At 34.5% G+C, this 18,455-nt stretch overlaps 1 protein-coding gene across 11 annotated transcripts in view; it reads left to right on the top strand.

Annotated features, from left to right (window-relative positions):
• The window catches only part of LOC124369373, an 88,313-nt gene that overhangs the window by 46,744 nt on the left and 23,114 nt on the right, over window positions 1–18,455 (top strand). For all 11 annotated transcript variants that reach the window (XM_046827370.1, XM_046827364.1, XM_046827365.1 and 8 more), the window contains 4 exons: window positions 5,874–5,968; window positions 11,628–11,699; window positions 12,225–12,398; window positions 17,072–17,193. In XM_046827370.1, coding sequence (XP_046683326.1) covers window positions 5,951–5,968; window positions 11,628–11,699; window positions 12,225–12,398; window positions 17,072–17,193 — 386 coding nt within the window. In that variant the 5' untranslated portion in view covers window positions 5,874–5,950. The remainder of the gene's footprint in view (window positions 1–5,873; window positions 5,969–11,627; window positions 11,700–12,224; window positions 12,399–17,071; window positions 17,194–18,455) is intronic.

Raw genomic sequence — 18,455 nt, 5'->3', positions numbered from 1 at the left:
GACCTGAAAGTAACCTCATGAAACAGAAATATATTATTGGACAAATAGCCTAACTATAATTCTATTTAACTTTGAAGTTATATGCAATTGTCTTAACTGCTAATAAGAATATAAATATGAAAGAATTAATTAATTCGTTTCCCAAAAATGTAACTTTTTCTTTAACGGGTGCTTTATGCCTTCAGTTTTACTAAATTAAAGATTGTACTAGCATCTATGTGTATTATAGCCCCACAGGAGTAATCTTGAATACTTCTAAGGCCCTATTTTTGATAATATAATTAATAGTTAAACAGTCCAATAATACACATTCAGAAGAGTTTTAAGTTTCTTTTATTACTTAACTGAACCATTTGCTCAATTTTGATACTCGAGAAAAGGTAATTTAGGCTATGATAACATTTAAACATTATTTTATAATAAAGGCTATTAACCCTTGTAGTGGCACACCATTTTTACAGTTCTCTGCCCAGAAATGCCAGCTCTCTGTGGAGTGTTTGTGTGATGTACTAAATTGACTGTATCTCTTATTATATTTTACAAAAACTTATTATTTTTTTGTTTTGTTTGTCTATCAACAATATTTAGCATACTACATGAATAAAATACTAACAAAGTATTTTTCTCCTTGCAAAAATGTTTATAACTGTGGAAGCAAATCAATTTAAAAATGTTTAATTTTTTTACCTACCTAGATCTCAAAAACGTATAAAATAAAATACATTTTATGTACAGGAACATTTTTATTTGAAAGTATAGGCTACATAATGTTGAGTAATCTAGTCATGGTTTATTTGCTTTTGAATAAAAATAAACGCTGGGCCTCTGCTCAGCTATTGGAAAAACAATTATACATATTCTAGTTTATATTAATAGCCGCTAGACGTCGGTTGTCACCTGTTTTGCTTGGTAACTGTCGTATGTTTAAATTGGTTTCTCCGCAGCAGAAATCATTTTGTGTTCTCGAGTTTGCGAAATGCAATGCAAAATTTTTGGTATTTTGTAACAAAATTCTTGGTGCTATTGACATTGATAACACTTGCGCACAGCCAGTGCTTAATTTCTAAAATTTTAGGTGTGGGAACTCTTAAAGCGGGAAGCTCAGACCGGTGGGTATGGAATACACCCCAGGAAGGAGGGGGGCCCTCACCCAGGAAAACTTTTGAAAATTATAACTGTAAACCTTTGTTTTTAGGCCACCCAGACATAATAATACATTCATTTTTATAAAATACCAAGTGATATTTTAATGCTGTTTATTTTCTTTAAGGTGCTTGATTAGGATGTAAGAAAATAAAAACATGAATTTAAATTATTGAGTTTACTCTCTACTCTACTCTACTCCATTAACACCTTGTTGCCTACTTTAAATTTCCCAGAAATATTTGGTTTGATTTCATTGACCATTTTGTTTGAATCAATGAAGCTCGCCAATATTAATTTTTTAATGAATGGTAAAATAAAAACAAATTGAGCCTTATTCACAGTTTTATTTATACACATTACAGTAGTAATAATAATACATATTAATATGTAAATGGATGTTTGTTAATATAACAGCTTTTTTACAAGTTTGCATATTTTACAAAAAAATTGCATACCTTATGGGTACAAAACAATATTAATACATTCAAAATAAACCAACTTCTTGGAAAGGAAAAGGAAGCGTTTAATTACACACAAAATAAATGACACACAGAGTGGAGTAACACGGTTTCATTTTTTTAAATTTAGTGTAGTTTTAAAAAGTTAAGGTTGATTATTTTATTTGCTTATTAGTTATTATAACAAATATGTACGGATTTGTAGTATAATATTGTAAGGCAATGCCAAGACTGTTGGTAAACTTAGTTTTAGTTGTTTGTTAATATTTTAAAGTGAAAACTACAAAAGAAACAAAACAACAATACACAAAACTAACTGTAAGTACAATAAAGAACTCAGAAACTTGAGTTCAGAACACAACTATAAGTTAGGCATAGGCTAGTTATTTTAATGAAAACTTAATGTTCTGAAATTCTAAAAGATATTTAAAAAACAGATTTAGGAAAAAAAGTTCCCACAATGCAATGCTGTCTTCATGTTAAGTTTTCTGCCCTCGTTGTTTTGACTTGGTGTCAAGTGCAGAATGGTGTCCCTTCGCCAGCCAGGTTTTGACGTGTCGCTCGGGATTGTATCTAGCCACAGGAGGTCCTAGGAGCCTGATCCGCAATAAATCGCAAACAGTGCTAATGTAGAGTGAAGATCTAAGAGGAGACATAATTAGATTCATTGCAGAAAACCCACGTTCACATTCAGCACTAGACACTGCAATACTATTTATGATGGAAATCAGTTTCTTAAACGACGGCGGTTGCTCTAGAATAGTAGGTTTCTCTCCACTTAACATAGGCTTCAGTCCCTGCTTGAAGTGTCTGAAGTCTAATTATATCCTGAGAGCTGCTAATCTTAAATCTATCGCAGATTCGCTGGATCTCACATTCTCCGTAGGTGATGGATAAGTCTTTTGGCCAATACATGGGGTGGATCACTTTGATGTCATTCATGATTTTGGTGTAGTGTTCAGCCGCATTTGAAGATGATGATAGCAACCTTGAAGTCAAGTTGTTAGCGAGGCTCCGATAGAACTGTTTTTCTGGAATACTGGGTATCTTGGATCTTACACAAAGTTTAACATCTTGAAACATCAAATCGTCAATAGCAATTTTAGCTTCCACTGAACGTCTACCCATGTTTTCAACTCGGTTTTCAAACACTTTGATTAACAGTGTTACATCACTGTGGGCTTGGATAAGGTTGAGGCTTGATTTTTGAAGCTGTAAGGACAAATCCGATAACTCTTCTAGAGCATCGAACATCAATGCCAGGTTGTGTACAAAAGTTGTAGAAGATAATGTACTACAAAGCCCTTTGTAAGTTGAACGTTGCTTCGAGTCCCTTTGTTTGTCTTCAGATGCTTCAATGAAATGATTGTACAAAGCTTTAAAATCTGTCCAAACTGCTTTCACCGCCATTAAGCTGGAGGCTACCCAACGAGTATCTAAAACACGGCCGATTTTCAACATTTGCTCCTCTAGTCCTTTAGCAACTTCTGCCAACTCCCTGCTGTTGTTCGGTGAACAACTAAACATGTTTCTAATTTTATCCATGAATATCTTAAAATGATTGATTCCAGCTACTTCTTCTATGGAATCGTGCACGGCAAGCTCTAAACGATGGTTCAAACAATGCCAAATGAACAAGTTCAGGAACGTTTCAGTAAGCTGTATAGCAAGGCCAGATTTCTTGCCTGGTAGCACTGAAGCACCATCACAAGTTAGAGCAATCATATGGTCTTTCATGAATTCAAAGCTTAGACCTAATGCTTGTAACTGATTTAAAAGTTCTTGTAATATACCAGCTGATGTTGTGCTATTTAGCTCAAAAAGTGTTAAGAACACTGTCATAGGGTTTTGCATTCCCTTTAGAACAGTTCTGATATAAACCACCAAAGCATTTTTGTTTGAAACTGAAGTGGCTTCATCCAAAAGCAGGGAAAATTTAGAGTCTGACTTGATTAGGCCATTTATCAAGTCTGATTTCATTTCATCAGAAATATGATGAATTATATTGGAGCAAGCAACATTTGAATGTAGGATTCGCCCCATATCTAAGCCATTCATTATTTGAAGATCAATTTCAGTTTCAAACTCAAAAAATGGCCTATTTAGTTTAGCTTGCTTATAAGCCGTGCGGAAAATGCGCTCAGTTACAATCTGCTGCTCTTTATGCATAGAAGCAACAGCTTTTTTCATTGTATCTTTCTTAGCTTCAATGAGTATTTTTTCAGCTAAAGAATGAGCTCGAGACCCACGGTGTAAAAATATCTTTTTCCTAAGAGAGGATTGCTGGTCTTTTTTATTGTTTCCATAAGCGGTAACAGTTCCTAAAACCCACTCTTCGCTAATCTTTAGGCCCTTCGTTTTCTCTGCACCTAGAGTACTCACACTACGGCAAACGTTGCAACCTAGTTCTCTGTTCACAATTAACCATGGATTTTTAGCTTTAAATTCAACAATTTGTTCTTCAGACCAACAAACTGGCTGTTCACCCCTATTAACAAAATCATTATTTTCATTACTAACCTTAGCTTCGTCTGCATCAGATCCCAAACCCACCAACCTGGATACTATTTTGACCGACGAGGAAGTCGAAGGGGAATGGTAATCGCAATTATCCTCATTGATCCCGATTGCGTCTTCTTTTTTATCTTGATCAACAATTGAAGTGTAGTCAATGCTTCCGAACTGCAGTTCTCATTATTCGCATAACCTTTTTGTTTCTTAGGGTTAGGTTTAAAGAAATCAACAATTTTTCTGGTAGTCATAGTCAATTAGGAAACTATTTAGCTGCACCAGCACTAATAAGCATAAACACGAACACAATCAACGACCTGCACCTCTAAAACGAACTTAAGCGTGATGGGATGCGATGCAACTTGTAACTTAAACGCGAAACACACCAAGGTCAAGTCAACTAGTCAACACACTTGTGATCACTGGGGCGGTGGCGCGGTGAAGGAATGGAGGGGGAAAGGAAGGGGGTGGGGTGGGTATTGCTTTGTTATTGAGAGGCGCAGCCGCGCATGCGCGAACTAGGATGACTCGCCCGTCACCTTCCTCCTGCCTGATTCCGTGCAAGACTCATCACAGCACAGCTCACAACTGCTTGTACGGGCGCTTACTATCTGCTTACGAGTCACTCGCAAACAAAGCATAGCATAATATTGATCCTACCTACAATTTTTTTTAACTAAAACTTGTACTCGTAGTTTTAAAAGCGTTCCCTTGCGTTCCGGCACTCTTGGGAGGTAAGGGAACGCCGTTCCCTTGCGTTCCCACTGAAATTAACCACTGCGCACAGCGCATCGTGTTCAGTGATGAAGTGACTTTCCACGTTAGTGGTCAGGTAAACAAACACATTGTTCGAATTTGGGGCTTACAATACCCACATGCAGCCACCCAAAGTCAATGTGTTTTGTGCGATGTCATGATCATCTGTTTATGGCCTATTCTTCTTTGATGAAAACATGGTTAAGAGTCAGCAGTATCTTGGTGTGTTACAAAACTGTTTGTTTCTGAGGCTCCACAAGAGAACTTTATTTTTCAACAATACGGGCACTCCCTCTCTGGTGTCACCAAGTGCGTGAATATCTGAATGAAACTACTGAATTGTTGGATTGGTCGTCAAGGAGCTGGCGACTTAGCATGTTTCACCTGGGCTCCATGGTCACCGGATTTGACAACCTGTGACTTCTTCCTGTGGGGTTGTTAAAAGACGTTTATTTACCACCACTCTCACAGAACTTGGAATAGTTGAAGAACTGGATCCGTACTGCTATAATATTAGTGACGAACAAATGCTTGCCCGAGTATAGAAGGAATATGAGTATTGGAGTGATATTTTTCGTGTCGCTGATGAAGGACATATTGAACATCTGTAATCTTAACTTGAGAGTTTTGTAAATACGTGTGTTTCATATTAATTTTGTATGTCTTAAAGTTCAATATCATATGCATTTGAAATACTTATATTCTTTTTGAAACACCCAGTATATTAAAATGTTAGTGATAAACAACACTTTAATCAAATTTGAATATAAACGTTACCAATATTTGAAATGCAAGTTCAGTCCACTTAATTGAGTAATCAGTTAGTGATGACTAATCTCCCACAATCACAATGTGATCTCAGAGAATACTGTAGAATGTGTGTGTGTGTGTTACAATGACAGTTTCATATCTTAATACCATATGGTCAGAACAGAGTTATTTGAAACACAGGATTTGTTGTCTTTCCATATGTTAACTAATTTAATTAATATTCTGTTATAGCTTGATCTGGAATTAAGACTACAAAAAGACCTCAAGTCTTAAACTATTATAAGAAAATTTGAGGAGTACTGATTATCATGGCATCCTGGTGGCCGGTAAGTTGGTATAAGCTAGTAAACAAGGACATTTTTAACTTGAAGGCCTATAGAAAGAGGATGGGTCTTCGACAACCTTACTTCTTTCTGTATCAATCAATTCTTTATCACAACAAATCACTGTTGAGTATTGCAGTTTTTTTTACGTGTTACTAAATTTGATCATCTGTCATACTGAAATAAATATAATTTTCTAAATTTTTATTTATTTTATATGGTCGTTTGATATACCAGTTATTCTGTTTTATACAGAGTTCAAATCCCCAAACGTATTGTTATTATAAGTGATTGTTTGAATATTGTACTTGATTTTACATACAGTTAAGAACTCTCTTAATCGCCTTCAGATCAACCTTTCATCGGCTTATCTGTCATCATTCTAGGAAGTGAGTTGCATCTATCTTTATCTGTACTCAGGGAAATAATATTTTACAAGTTGATGTTTCTACTGTGTTAGTTTTGAGTCATCTCTCGTGCAATACAATTATGCACAGTATTATTTATTGTTTTTTTGTGAACCTGTCTGTTTTGTGATTGAATTGTATTTTGTACAATTTTAATGATGAAGTAAAATGTAAAAAAGTTGTAGTAACTATGAAACAAACATTAATAGCTATAATTAAACTGATACAACTATGTAGAAGGATCCCACAGAACATAGTGTACAAAAGAGGCAGTGCATAGATGGATAGACGGGCAGATGGACGGAATGCTTTTTAATCTTTTGACCTCAAAACAATGAGGTTTTTCCTTGGACCAACAGTCTCTAGGATCTTATTTTCAAGAGTTATTACACAGACGAATTGAGAACAACACAATTTCAAGGCCAATTCAGGGTCGTTAATAGCTTTTAGGCTCATTATGATGTCTTTAGCCTAGAGATTGTATAATGATGATTTTCATTTTAACTGAATTTTTTCTTATTCAACCAAGCTTAGTTCTTGTACGTGGTTGGTTTACCCTAGTGATGTAGTCATGCAAACCTTTTAAGAAGGTGTGCCCATTTCAGACAGTTAACAAGTCTTCACGGTAAAAGTCTTAAAATAATACTAAAACTGAGTGAACTATATTGTTTTATATATATAAATAAATGTTTTTGCGAGGGAAATACTCTTTTACGGGTAGTAACTATCACAGAGATATTTTTCTTCTATATTTATTTTTTCATGTCAAGAATAGAATGTAGCATAACGTCTCATAAGAAATAAAAAGTAAGATTTGTAACAGAATCTAAAATATAAAATTTCTGTAGAATGTTATTATTAATAACATCATATGTAGTAATGTTTCTTTTATAAATTCACAAGAGTGAGCTAATGTGCCTACTCATAACTATATATTATATTGTCTTTGTAACAGTGGATATAAAATTCAAATAAACATTGTTTTTACACATAAGTATTTTAGCCACTATAAAAACATTTTTAGGATTATTTAGATCTAATATTATGTTAGACCATAATCTTATAATGAATTTCATATAATATTTAATTAATATATAATATATTGATGTATTTTGTGACTTCTGCCATCTTGATTGACAGGTGGGTTTCAAAATAAGTTTGAAAACTATTTACTATGGTCATTACATTGCATCTTAAGGCACAATTCACAGCGAAATATATAGTTTAGAATCTCCTTTATTGATTGGCACCAATATCAGCTACCTTCTCCGCAGTACAGCAATAAATATCTGTACACACCTCAGTTATCTTCTCCACGGTTATAGGGTTAAGAAGGCTTGTTTTTATGGTTAATATGTTGTAAAGGAGTTGAACTTATCTGATTGTCCTCTCAGATGGGAGGACCATTATGGGTGGCCATATGTGGTATATCTGAAAGGTAGGAGTTCTACAACCACGTCGCTTGTCCCTCAGCTCGCCTGGGCCACTCCTAATGGCCCTTGCTGTTTTAACCGTTCAGCTCATCAGTCCATTACATGTGGCCCATTGTATTACACAGTTATAAAATTCAATCCTTATCCAGTTGTGGCTGTAAAGTGCTGCAATCCTGTGGGTAAACATTGTTTAGAATTGTTTTTTATTTTAGTGTCAGTGTCACTCTAGCTGCTTTATTGTATCCTAACAATTTATTAAATACCAGAGCATTTAGTGGAGGCAAACCTCTAAATATGGAATCAAGTTTATATTCTGTTGATAGTAGAGACCTACTTGAGACTGATTGTATTTTATCCTACAGATAAAAATACTTTTAAAATAGTTCAATCTATAACTTAAATGCCATATTACTTAGTTCCTTTAAAAGCAAATAATAAATAACCAATCAATAAAACTTCAACCTTGAAGCTAATAATCTTTATAAATTATTTGCGAATTTCATTTAAATCTTAGTCATTTAAAGAGCCAAGGTCAAATATTGGTATTTAAATCTGAGTCGAAGTGATGTACATGGTCATGAAAGTGCCAAGTGGTGACACAGATTCCAGCTGAGCCACTAGCAGTAATTCCACCTGGATTGAGCGATATATTAGTATCAGCCACATCTAATGGTCTGCAGAGCGCAAAGGGTTAATAGTGTGTAAATATGTGTATATATAATTATTTTAGCTTTTACAACCCTACATTAAACAATAAGAAATTATAAAATTGTCATTATAAATTACTGAGATGCTTTACAGTAATGTCATAACTAAGCTTCAAAATGTAAGCAGCATTAAATTTTTATTTCTTTCAATAAAGATTTCCATCCATAATTAAAATAGTAATATATATATTTGTAAGTATATTTTAAGTGTATATATAGTAAGTAGTATATATATAGACGTTGAATTAAAAGTCAAATTCGAGTTCATTATAAAGGTAGAATTAAGTGGTGACAGCGGATGGTGCAGTGCATTACACTATTATAATTTAGCAATGAAAACCTTTTGTACCTGCTAGATCATTGCACATAAACATCTCTGTAAAATCAATTTCCTAGTTTAGGAAGGAAACCCTTGACACGTCTCCTTTAGGTCCATGGTTCTTGGAGTAGAGTTACAGCTAAAGAATTTCTTACAAATCTCTAGGAAATAATATCCAAGGCAGCTTTGTCTGTATGAAGATTATTAGCCTGTATGAAGTTAATAGAGGAACATTGGATTTTTCACTTGCTCTTGAGCCCTTTAAATCTAGATGGGTGGTTTGAAGTCATGTTAATGCCCCCCGCCACAAATGATGTCTGGACAACAAAGACCTTGATTGAGATGGAAGAAAGGAGCACTGGTTATTTCCAGTAACTTGTGTCAGAAGGCCTTTGTTTAGCTTCATAAACCAGTTTGTGAACTGGGTGTTAGTGTATCTTATGAGCTTCTTGTCAAATGTTTGCCCAGAGAAAATCTGCCACTGATTACAGTGTTTATCTCTGAACCAATTCCTAATAGCTTGATAAGCAGTTGACTTGCTTTATACCACAAGCTGGCTCATGTCCAAAAAGTGCTTCTTTGGGCCATTTCTCCCCAATTCATCAGTGAGCTCATTACCTCTAAAACTGGCATATCCAGGAACCCAGCTGAGATATACTGAATGACAGCTGGCTAGAACAGATAAAGTATTTAAGCATTAAGCAACCTGGCTATTAGATAGTATCACCATCTGTTGATCTAATTCATTTCTAGTTAATCCTGTATTAGCGCAAGCTAGTATAGCGTATATTTCATCCTGAAAGACTGCAATGATTTACCAGTCTTTTGCTGAGAGATATTCTGGGAGCCATATCTCCTCTCCATCAAGACCCATCCTTGTACAAAACTTGATCACCTTTATTCCTTTAACTTTATTCCCTCCTTCTTTCTCCAGTCCTCCCGGGATTGGGTGGGATGACAGACCCCTAAACAGCTGAAAGTGAAAGAGGCTCTTTTTCCTGGCAAACGGAACTACAACTGTACAATTTTTGTTGGACTTGGCTGCAAGTGTTGCCCACTCTTTTACTTAGAGGTTAGAGTATTCTTGGCTGAGCATATCCAGGAATTGTTCAGGTGACCTTTTTACAAGCTTGGGATGTGCTTTAAAGAACACCCTTGTGGTATACATTGTGGTATTTCTCAGTCCAGTGATAAGGTTGACCTGATCAAATGGTCTGATCTCTTCCATCAGTGACTCAAGCTATTTTTTGGCACCGTCATTGATAGAAGAGATGAGAAGCACTCCTTTTTCAAGGTAACTGCCTACAAAAGTTGGAATAATTCCATCCTCAATGGGTTGGATCATATCCCTAGGTGCATTGTTTATAACTTTTCCCTGCTCTGCAGTAAGCTTAGTCTCAGGATAGCCTTCAATGACAATTGCCATTTTTGTGACAAAAATGTCCCTGTATGAGACTTATTTGGCTTCTTTTTTCTTCACTGTAGGTGAAGAGCATAATCCTTAGTGTCTCAGTGGAGTGTCCTGCTCGCCTTTGGGATGTTTGGCCTGCTACTTCCAACCAAGCCACTTATTTCAGTGCTGGAGTTGTTGCCTGTCTTTTTCTGTCTCTTCTTCTTTTGGCCCCTTCACTATTTGGTTGGGTCCCATTCTTTACCACTCTCGCAGAGCCTGGTCTAATTACCTCTCTTCGCTGAGTCATCCATCTTCTGAGCTGCCTCAGCAAGTCTATCTCAGAACTTGTGTGAACGTCATGAAAGCACACTGGAACCTCCAGTGTTCCAGTGATACTTAATCCACTTCGATCCTGAACATATGTACTGATAGTGTACTTGTTTGTGACAGATCATTTTAAGATTTATCTACCCTCAGTTCATTTTGGATAGACCCAATTCAGATAGTGTCACTAAAATACAGCTTTATGGTACTGTTTCCTTGAACGGAAAAATTGTATAAAAACCAGTTTAAATTTTTTTTTCTATTTCTTTGTTGGTTTGGTTTTCCCTGAAAATTTACATTTCTTTAACATGTAAGGAATATTATTGAAATTTGGCAAAAGTATTATTTAACTATATCTTAATTTACTGCTAAAAATATAAAAAAAATAATATACAAATAAAAAAGACCATAATTTGTTAATGACAGCTTTTTAAAATGTTCACACCATATTTTAATCAGTCTGATGTGAGAACTTAACATCTTTAAGACACATAAACACTAAATTATAATTAGTGTAATTCAAAATTGAATACAAACTATGCTCATTAAAATACAAAAGTATAGTTTGAAAATGTTATCATTATACAAGTATTGTAGAATACTTCTTAGAAGGCAATGTCCTCCTTTTTACACTATTTACTACTCAGATAAGAGTAGAACAAAATAATTATGGTGTATCAAACAGCCACAATAAAATCTAGAAGTCATTATTTTTGTGGAGATGCAAAATACAAAACCTGAGAAAGTTCGTGTAATTTGTGGTACTGTATATTTATTTTTAGGAACCTAATTAAGGCGTAAAATCCTCCATAAACTAAAAATAGATTACAGTAAGAAAATTGAAATCGCCTTGGTTTTATACTATTGCAAATAATCATCACGATTGTGATGCCCTCTTTGTTTTGTATAAAATGTATATAAGTCATGAGGAGGAGTTTTAGCTGGTTAGTGGATGTTTATTTTTTATAATGAAGTTGTAATATTGGCAGAGTTGTAATATTGTGTTTAAAATAATTATTAAAATATAAATGGTTTTTTTACTTTGTGTATGACTAATAGAAATTTTATGTATGTGTCAGGCCTCCAAAAAAAGGAACCTAGTGCCCAGATACATCAAAGAGACTTATCCCGGATTCGTATCAGAACGCATTGTAAGTTGCTATATAAAATTTATATAACATATTTTATTAATTGTTTAATGTTTACTAATAGGCAAACTACAAACTTTCTTTTGGGTTCTTGAAACATGTCATTGGTGCCAATCATTTCTTAACTCTAATGTTGGAATATTCTTTGCAAATAATGTAGGTATGTATGGAAAGGGTTGATTCAATATAAATGTTGAGTTTAGCTCTAGTTCATCTTCCTCGTAGTGCAACATCTGGAATCTGAGGAATCTGAAGCTGTCACAAGCTTGACTCTTGGAATCATGTCCGTCTGAAGAGATTAAAAAAAAGTTAGATCCCTGTAGTTGAAGATAGCTCTATTCTTGGTTTTTACAAGGATGTAGTATGAATATGCATGCATCTTCCTGTAGAAATGTTGAAGGAGAAATCTAGAGTTTTGTATAGAAAAATAATTAATAAGAAATAAAATGTAACATAATAAATATAATAACATTATAAGAACCTTTCGTACATTATTACTTAGAGTAATTTTCTGTTTTTTATTTTCAGATGAAACCGAGAATGGAGATGTATGAAGCTGGACTTATGCAGCATGAACATAATGTTTTTGGATTGAACCGAACTATGTGTTTTGACAGAGAAACAACATTACATTTCATAGTTGACAGAGACATTAAAATTGAGATTTATATAGATCGGAGTGTACGATTGGTTGACAGAAAGGTAAATTTTACATTCAAAGCTTTTGTTCAGGTGGGAAAAACATACTTTAAAATTACATCAGACTTTTTCAATGAACTGAAAAATCACAATATTGGCTTAGAAAACAGCACATTAATAGTGTTAAATCAACTGTATTTTATACAAGGATTTACAATACACCAAAAATTTAGATTTTTCTACTCAGTTGGTAGATTAGTTGGTGTAGATGTCATAATTTGGTATGCAAGATTGGTGTACCACTCACTAGTTTTTATATTTGCTAAACTGATGAAAAATTAAACTTCGATTGCTGCCTGAGATTGTCCTGAACAAATTGCATTGGCATCATCAGCATATCACAAAATTGAAGTGCTACCAATTTTTTTAGAACCTTTGGAAGCCATTTTATTTATAAAAAAATAATAAGGAGCCCAAAGTCAATCCTTGCGGCACACCATATTATAATGTTTGATTCTTTGATTGAAATTTGATTGTGTGTTTGTAAATCTTTAAAAGTTAGTGGTGTGTTCTATTTCAATTTACTGTTTTCTGTTAATTAAACAGAATTCAAAACAATTGATTTCTTTCCCTTTGACTCCCAGATAATTTAATGTTAGCTTATTATGGGAAACATTGTAAAATGCACGGGATGGATCTAACACACACACATGCACGCACGCACACACACACACACACATACACATACACACATTTTTTTCTTTGTTATTAACAGAATTATTAATTGACTCAATGAACTCAACACAGTAATTTTAGATCTTCTAGATCTAAAGCCATCTTTTTGTGCTTTCTGCAAATAATAATAACAATAAAAATAATAATAATAATGTTTCTTACTGCCACTTTTTGTTTGAAATACAAATTGTGATAAATAAATACAAAGATTTTCCACTTTATAAATAATAATACGTCTATCAATGTATAGGGTGAACCAGACCACCAGGGCCCAGAGCCACAGCTACATATTTTTTCAGAGGAGGCAAGTCCTATAATTGTTAGCCTTTCCCACCAATCAACTCTGTCAATTTATAACTTACTTTTATGCTTCTTCTAAATCAGCTTGTAAATAATCTATAAGTAATAAATAATTATTATATCTGCAGTATTTTCCACCAGTGGTATAACTGAAGTGTATAACTTTTTATCAGAAAGATGAGGACAAACGAAAACAATTTTATGCATGAAAAATATTTGCAGTTAAATTACGTACATTAAAAAATTACAAACTGTTAATGTTGCCATAATTATATACTGTCATTAACGTTACTTACTATTTTAAAATTTTTCACAAGGGAACTACCAAAATAACAAATATTTGACACATTCCTTTTAGTTGAGACAATCTTCTAGCTGTTTTTATAATTGAAACAAAGTCACGACTTTGTATAAAAGCACAATAACCTCTACATAGAAACTTTATAATAGGGGTCATTCAATTAGTAATGAGACAAATTACTATTGCTCAAAAACGGTTTATTCAATCAGTACAAAACTTTGGTTACTTTTCAACATATTCCCCAGCAAAACTTTTCCCATTTTGTAATTGCCCTTGGCATAACATTTTTTTGGTTGATTTCATAGCCACTTTTGCACCTGATTTTTGACTTCTTCATTGGATTGAAAATGTTTCCCTCGTAGACCCTTTTTAATGGGTCCAAACAGATGGAAGTCTAATGGGGTGAGGTCAGGGCTATAGGGGGGATGTGGAAGGATCTCCTACCCCTGCTTCTGAAGTTTTTCTTTTGTCAACTGTGCTGTATGTGGACATGCGTTGTCACGAATTAAAATGATGCCTTCAGTCAAGAGGCCAAGGTGTTTCGTTACAATGGCAGGTCTTATCCTGTTTTCCAGTGTGTCATCGTAGTACTAGCTGTTGATTGTTCTTTGGACTTCAAGAAAATCATAATAAATTGGTCACTGAAAATCCCAGAATACTATAAGCAGGACTTTACGAGATGGCTGGGTACTAAAGTGGGAGTAGTTGTATGCTTCCACTCAAGGCTCTTGTTGTTTTTGACTCTGGCTCATAGTGGTGGATCCATGTCTCATCACATGTTACAATTTTTTTCAAAAAACTTTCTCCTTCAGTCAAATATAAATTTTTTGTTTAAATAAATTTGTTGACTGATTTGAGTTGAACTGCTGGAATTCAATTCGATTGGAAGACGCTGGTTTACCAACCACGGTATGCATCTGTGATTGCTAAGCAAGAGGCTGCTGGCCGATCTTGTGTTGGGAGCCCTCAGTCGCTGCGCTTGGTCGACTGCTGCACGTCCCCCCCCTCTGCACCATACTGCTCCTGTTGCCTCTGTTTGTGAGCTTCCCTCCTCCCCGCCTGTGTCCAGAACCTCGTAGTCAACATCGTCGCTGTCTCCGGCGCTGCCTGGGACACTCCCGCATGATAGCTTCGCAGAGGCTGTCAAAAGCAGTTGTAAAGTGATGAAACAACAGCCCAACCATTCACCGACCAACAATAAAACTGTTTTTTAGGGACCCCACTCCAACAAAGGACTAAATTGACAATCACAGGTAGCAATCACAGGCAGAAAGACAGTGGATGGAGCTCCCTTAGGCTGGGCATACTCTAGAGGATCAAACCATCAGAAGCATGTGTAGCGAGTCATTTTGTCAAAAACTTTTAACAGTTTGCTCCTCCAGTGTTTGATACCTTGTGAAAAAGACACATTTTGAATCAAAAGGTCAAAAAATTACTAGTTACCTGTTAAATCTTCAGTGTAAATTAACAAGAATTTTATGTTGCACAGTGCTAACGGCAGTTTCTCAAATCGTTTCACCCTGATTGTGATGATCTTTCTACTGATGTATAGCACTAGCTTTTCCTCTACCATTACCAAAAGTTTGTCCACATATTCTTTGTGGATAGCTGTAGATTTGTCAATAACTTCTTTTGACATTTTGAAGAGAACTTGTGACACGAAACAATACAAACGAACATACGATGAATGATGACGTGGTTAATTTACTGTTGTATGTGCATGGGCCGACCTTTTGCTTCCTATGGTTGCTGTGAGACATATTTGAGTTAGGCATCCGACACAGTTTCATGTGGCTCATGACAAGTAGATGTCTGACAAAATTTTAGTAGGAAATTGACTCGCAACACTTGTTTCCTACAGTTTGCTCCTCCAATGCGCGTCCAGCCCTAGTGTTAAAGGCAGCCTAGCTTGAACATAAGAAAGTGCTACTACCTGTCTGCTTTCACTCGAGAGGCTGGTGCAGAGCTGGCTTCTCCTTATTTCAAGATAACATGACTAAGATATATTTCATGCTATCCCTCCTTATAGTTCTTCAAAGGTGATGGCCCTTATCCCCAACATTACCCATCCTGAATATACGGAAGCAAACTCAAAAGTCCTTTTTGGACTTTGCAATGAAGGGTTCCTCAACTTCTTAAAAAAATGTTTAACTTTTGTCAAATTTAAAGTATTTTAGTACTGTATAACATTTGAAACTCATGTCATCCTGATATATTTTTGTTGTCTTATTTTTACTGCCCAAGGTGGTGTTGCCTCAGTAGTCTAGTGGTTTGTGTGTTTAAAAGAGCAGGCACCAGCCATGGTAAGTTAACAAAATCGTGTTCAAGTAAATTTCTGCTAAACATTAATAGGTTTAAATAGCGATTTACAAAATTAGGGTTTAAGAACTTCATTTAATGTGATCAATGTCAACTTTTTTAACCGCCCGTTCATGAACAAAATTTAAGTTGGTAAATTAATAATATTTTTTATATACAGTAATTCCAAAAATTACATACTGGTACTTAAAAACAGTACACTTGTACTTACCTTGTACAAACATTATGTATTAATTGGATCTTAAGTTTCTGAGTTATGAATTTTCAAAGTTCCAGTTTGGTTATAATTTATATTTTGCTTTTTATGTCTAAACGCAAAAATAAACAAGCTAACTTTAAACATAACACCTGTTATTGCAGCTCTACTTTTAGTCTGTGGTCAACGTTCAAACTCAGGTGTCTATATTGTTTGATACTCGAGTAAAGCAATTTGCGCGGTGACTGACAAAGCTACGTGTAAAAAGTTTGAAATGCAACGACTCAGCATTCTATATTTTTGCCACTGGGCAAAATTCTAGATTTTTCACTCTACAATTTTGATGCTCAGGGCAAACAACCCCTCTGCCACCCTCTAGCTGCGGCTCTGCCTGGGTCACTGATTTTAACCATATAATAAGTGAAGATATAAAACTTCATTTCAACTAAACACCTCCTATTTTGTGGCCAAATAACTTGATAAAACTATTATGAACCTGCACCCTCAATTCTTTAAGGGATATTTTTGGGGGTTTTTGTTTGGGAAACTATAAGTTACTATATCCGAAAAAATTAAATTTGTTTTAAAAGAATCTGCTTAGTTATTTTTTCAGTCCTCTACTCTTTAGTAAAACAATGTGTCAGTCTTAACAAATCTTTATAAATTGTACCCCAAAAAACTATAGAGTTGGGGTTTGGTCCCCCCACTCTAATACCCTCTTCACACACCTATGATAGTAATGGAGTCAAAATCAATGATTTCTAGAATATATCTATTTATTATAATGTAAATAAATTAATACTTTAATTAATCCCAAGTTAGTGTTTATTGTAAGCTTAAAGAACATTCTCTAATGAATATCATCGCCTGTTTAACTTTTTTCAGTTTCGTGTGGCAGCAAGTTTTAACACTGCAAATGAAACCTCAATCATACATCCTCTACTGCGTGCGAGCGTGACAAATTTGTACATACAAGGAATGTGCGCTCCATTGACAGAATTCAACAGGTAAATGGCTTAGAGTAGAATTATTGGTATTAGACTTTATGTTGAAAGTGAAACAGCTTGATAACAGCAGAAGTCGCTAATGAAAAATAGATAGACTCTTGGCAGTTGTAGCATGCTTGTTATCTGCAGGTCAACAAACACCTTGCAAATTTGCAAAACGTTTGGTTAAATTAATATAAAATATTTATTGAAGGATAATTTGTCCTTTCAGCATTAAATATATTTATGTAAGAATGTTGTGAAATAATATAATAAAACGATAATGAAATCTGCTGTATTAGAATGTGCAGTAGAAGAAAAACTGTTACATATTTCCCCTGTTATAACCCTGTAAATTAAGAACTTACTTGTTAAGAACTTAAGTAGCTATCTTGAATAAAAGTTCATCATTAATGTAGTAAAAATAGTATTTTGAATATTACTTTGATAGTATATATGAAACTTATCAAAGATTAAGTGTCACTCTTACCAAAGATGTCACTGTAGTAGGAGATAAGTGTTATAGCAGATTTATGCTGTTCTGATGTTAGGTCTGAATTAATATCTATTTTGACCCCAGCTAAGTCTGTTATATCCCCATTTGCTGTGTAAGGTATTTTAATGTGTAAGTGCGTTGTACCAGTTTCCAAGTGTGTATAGTATATGTAGAGTTACAGATCCTACCCTTGAATTTCCACGTTCCAAGTTGCTTCCCTACCAATACACATTTCACTACAAAGATTGATTGTTATAGGTACAGTTTGTACCTATAACAATTATATTATATAATTATATAACAATTATATTTAACTTTGCCTGTTTAAATAAACAATTTTTCATTTAATTTCAGTTGTAATATTTGGATGTTAAAATTTTGTTTGCTAATGAAAAAGTGGATGTATGTTTTCCTGATGTGAAAAGTTATTCTTCTCTTTGCCGTCATGAGTAAATCATCAGTCAGTAAGTTCCGTGTTATATATTAAAAAAAACTTTGATTTACACAAGAAATTTCTGCTTCTGAGTAACATTGCAATCTTTTCATGATCCAAGCTACCCCAAACATGTTTGTACGAGTACTCAGAGTGTGATAAGTGCTGACACGTCTGAGTGTGCATGTGTCGGAGTTTGATGTAATAATAAACTTATTATTATGATTGTTTAAATGAACTAAACTAAATTAATGTTTTTTTGCAATACCACTAGTACATTATTAAACATTTTCCAATATTAATTTTTATGCAAGGGCCTTCAAAATCAAAGATTCTGTATTCAGTATTATGTTT

This window comes from Homalodisca vitripennis, chromosome X, assembly GCF_021130785.1.
Source record: "Homalodisca vitripennis isolate AUS2020 chromosome X, UT_GWSS_2.1, whole genome shotgun sequence".
In the NCBI taxonomy this organism is placed as follows: domain Eukaryota; kingdom Metazoa; phylum Arthropoda; class Insecta; order Hemiptera; family Cicadellidae; genus Homalodisca; species Homalodisca vitripennis.
Note: the sequence above shows the minus strand (reverse complement) of the source record. Positions and strands in the feature narration are given on the sequence as shown.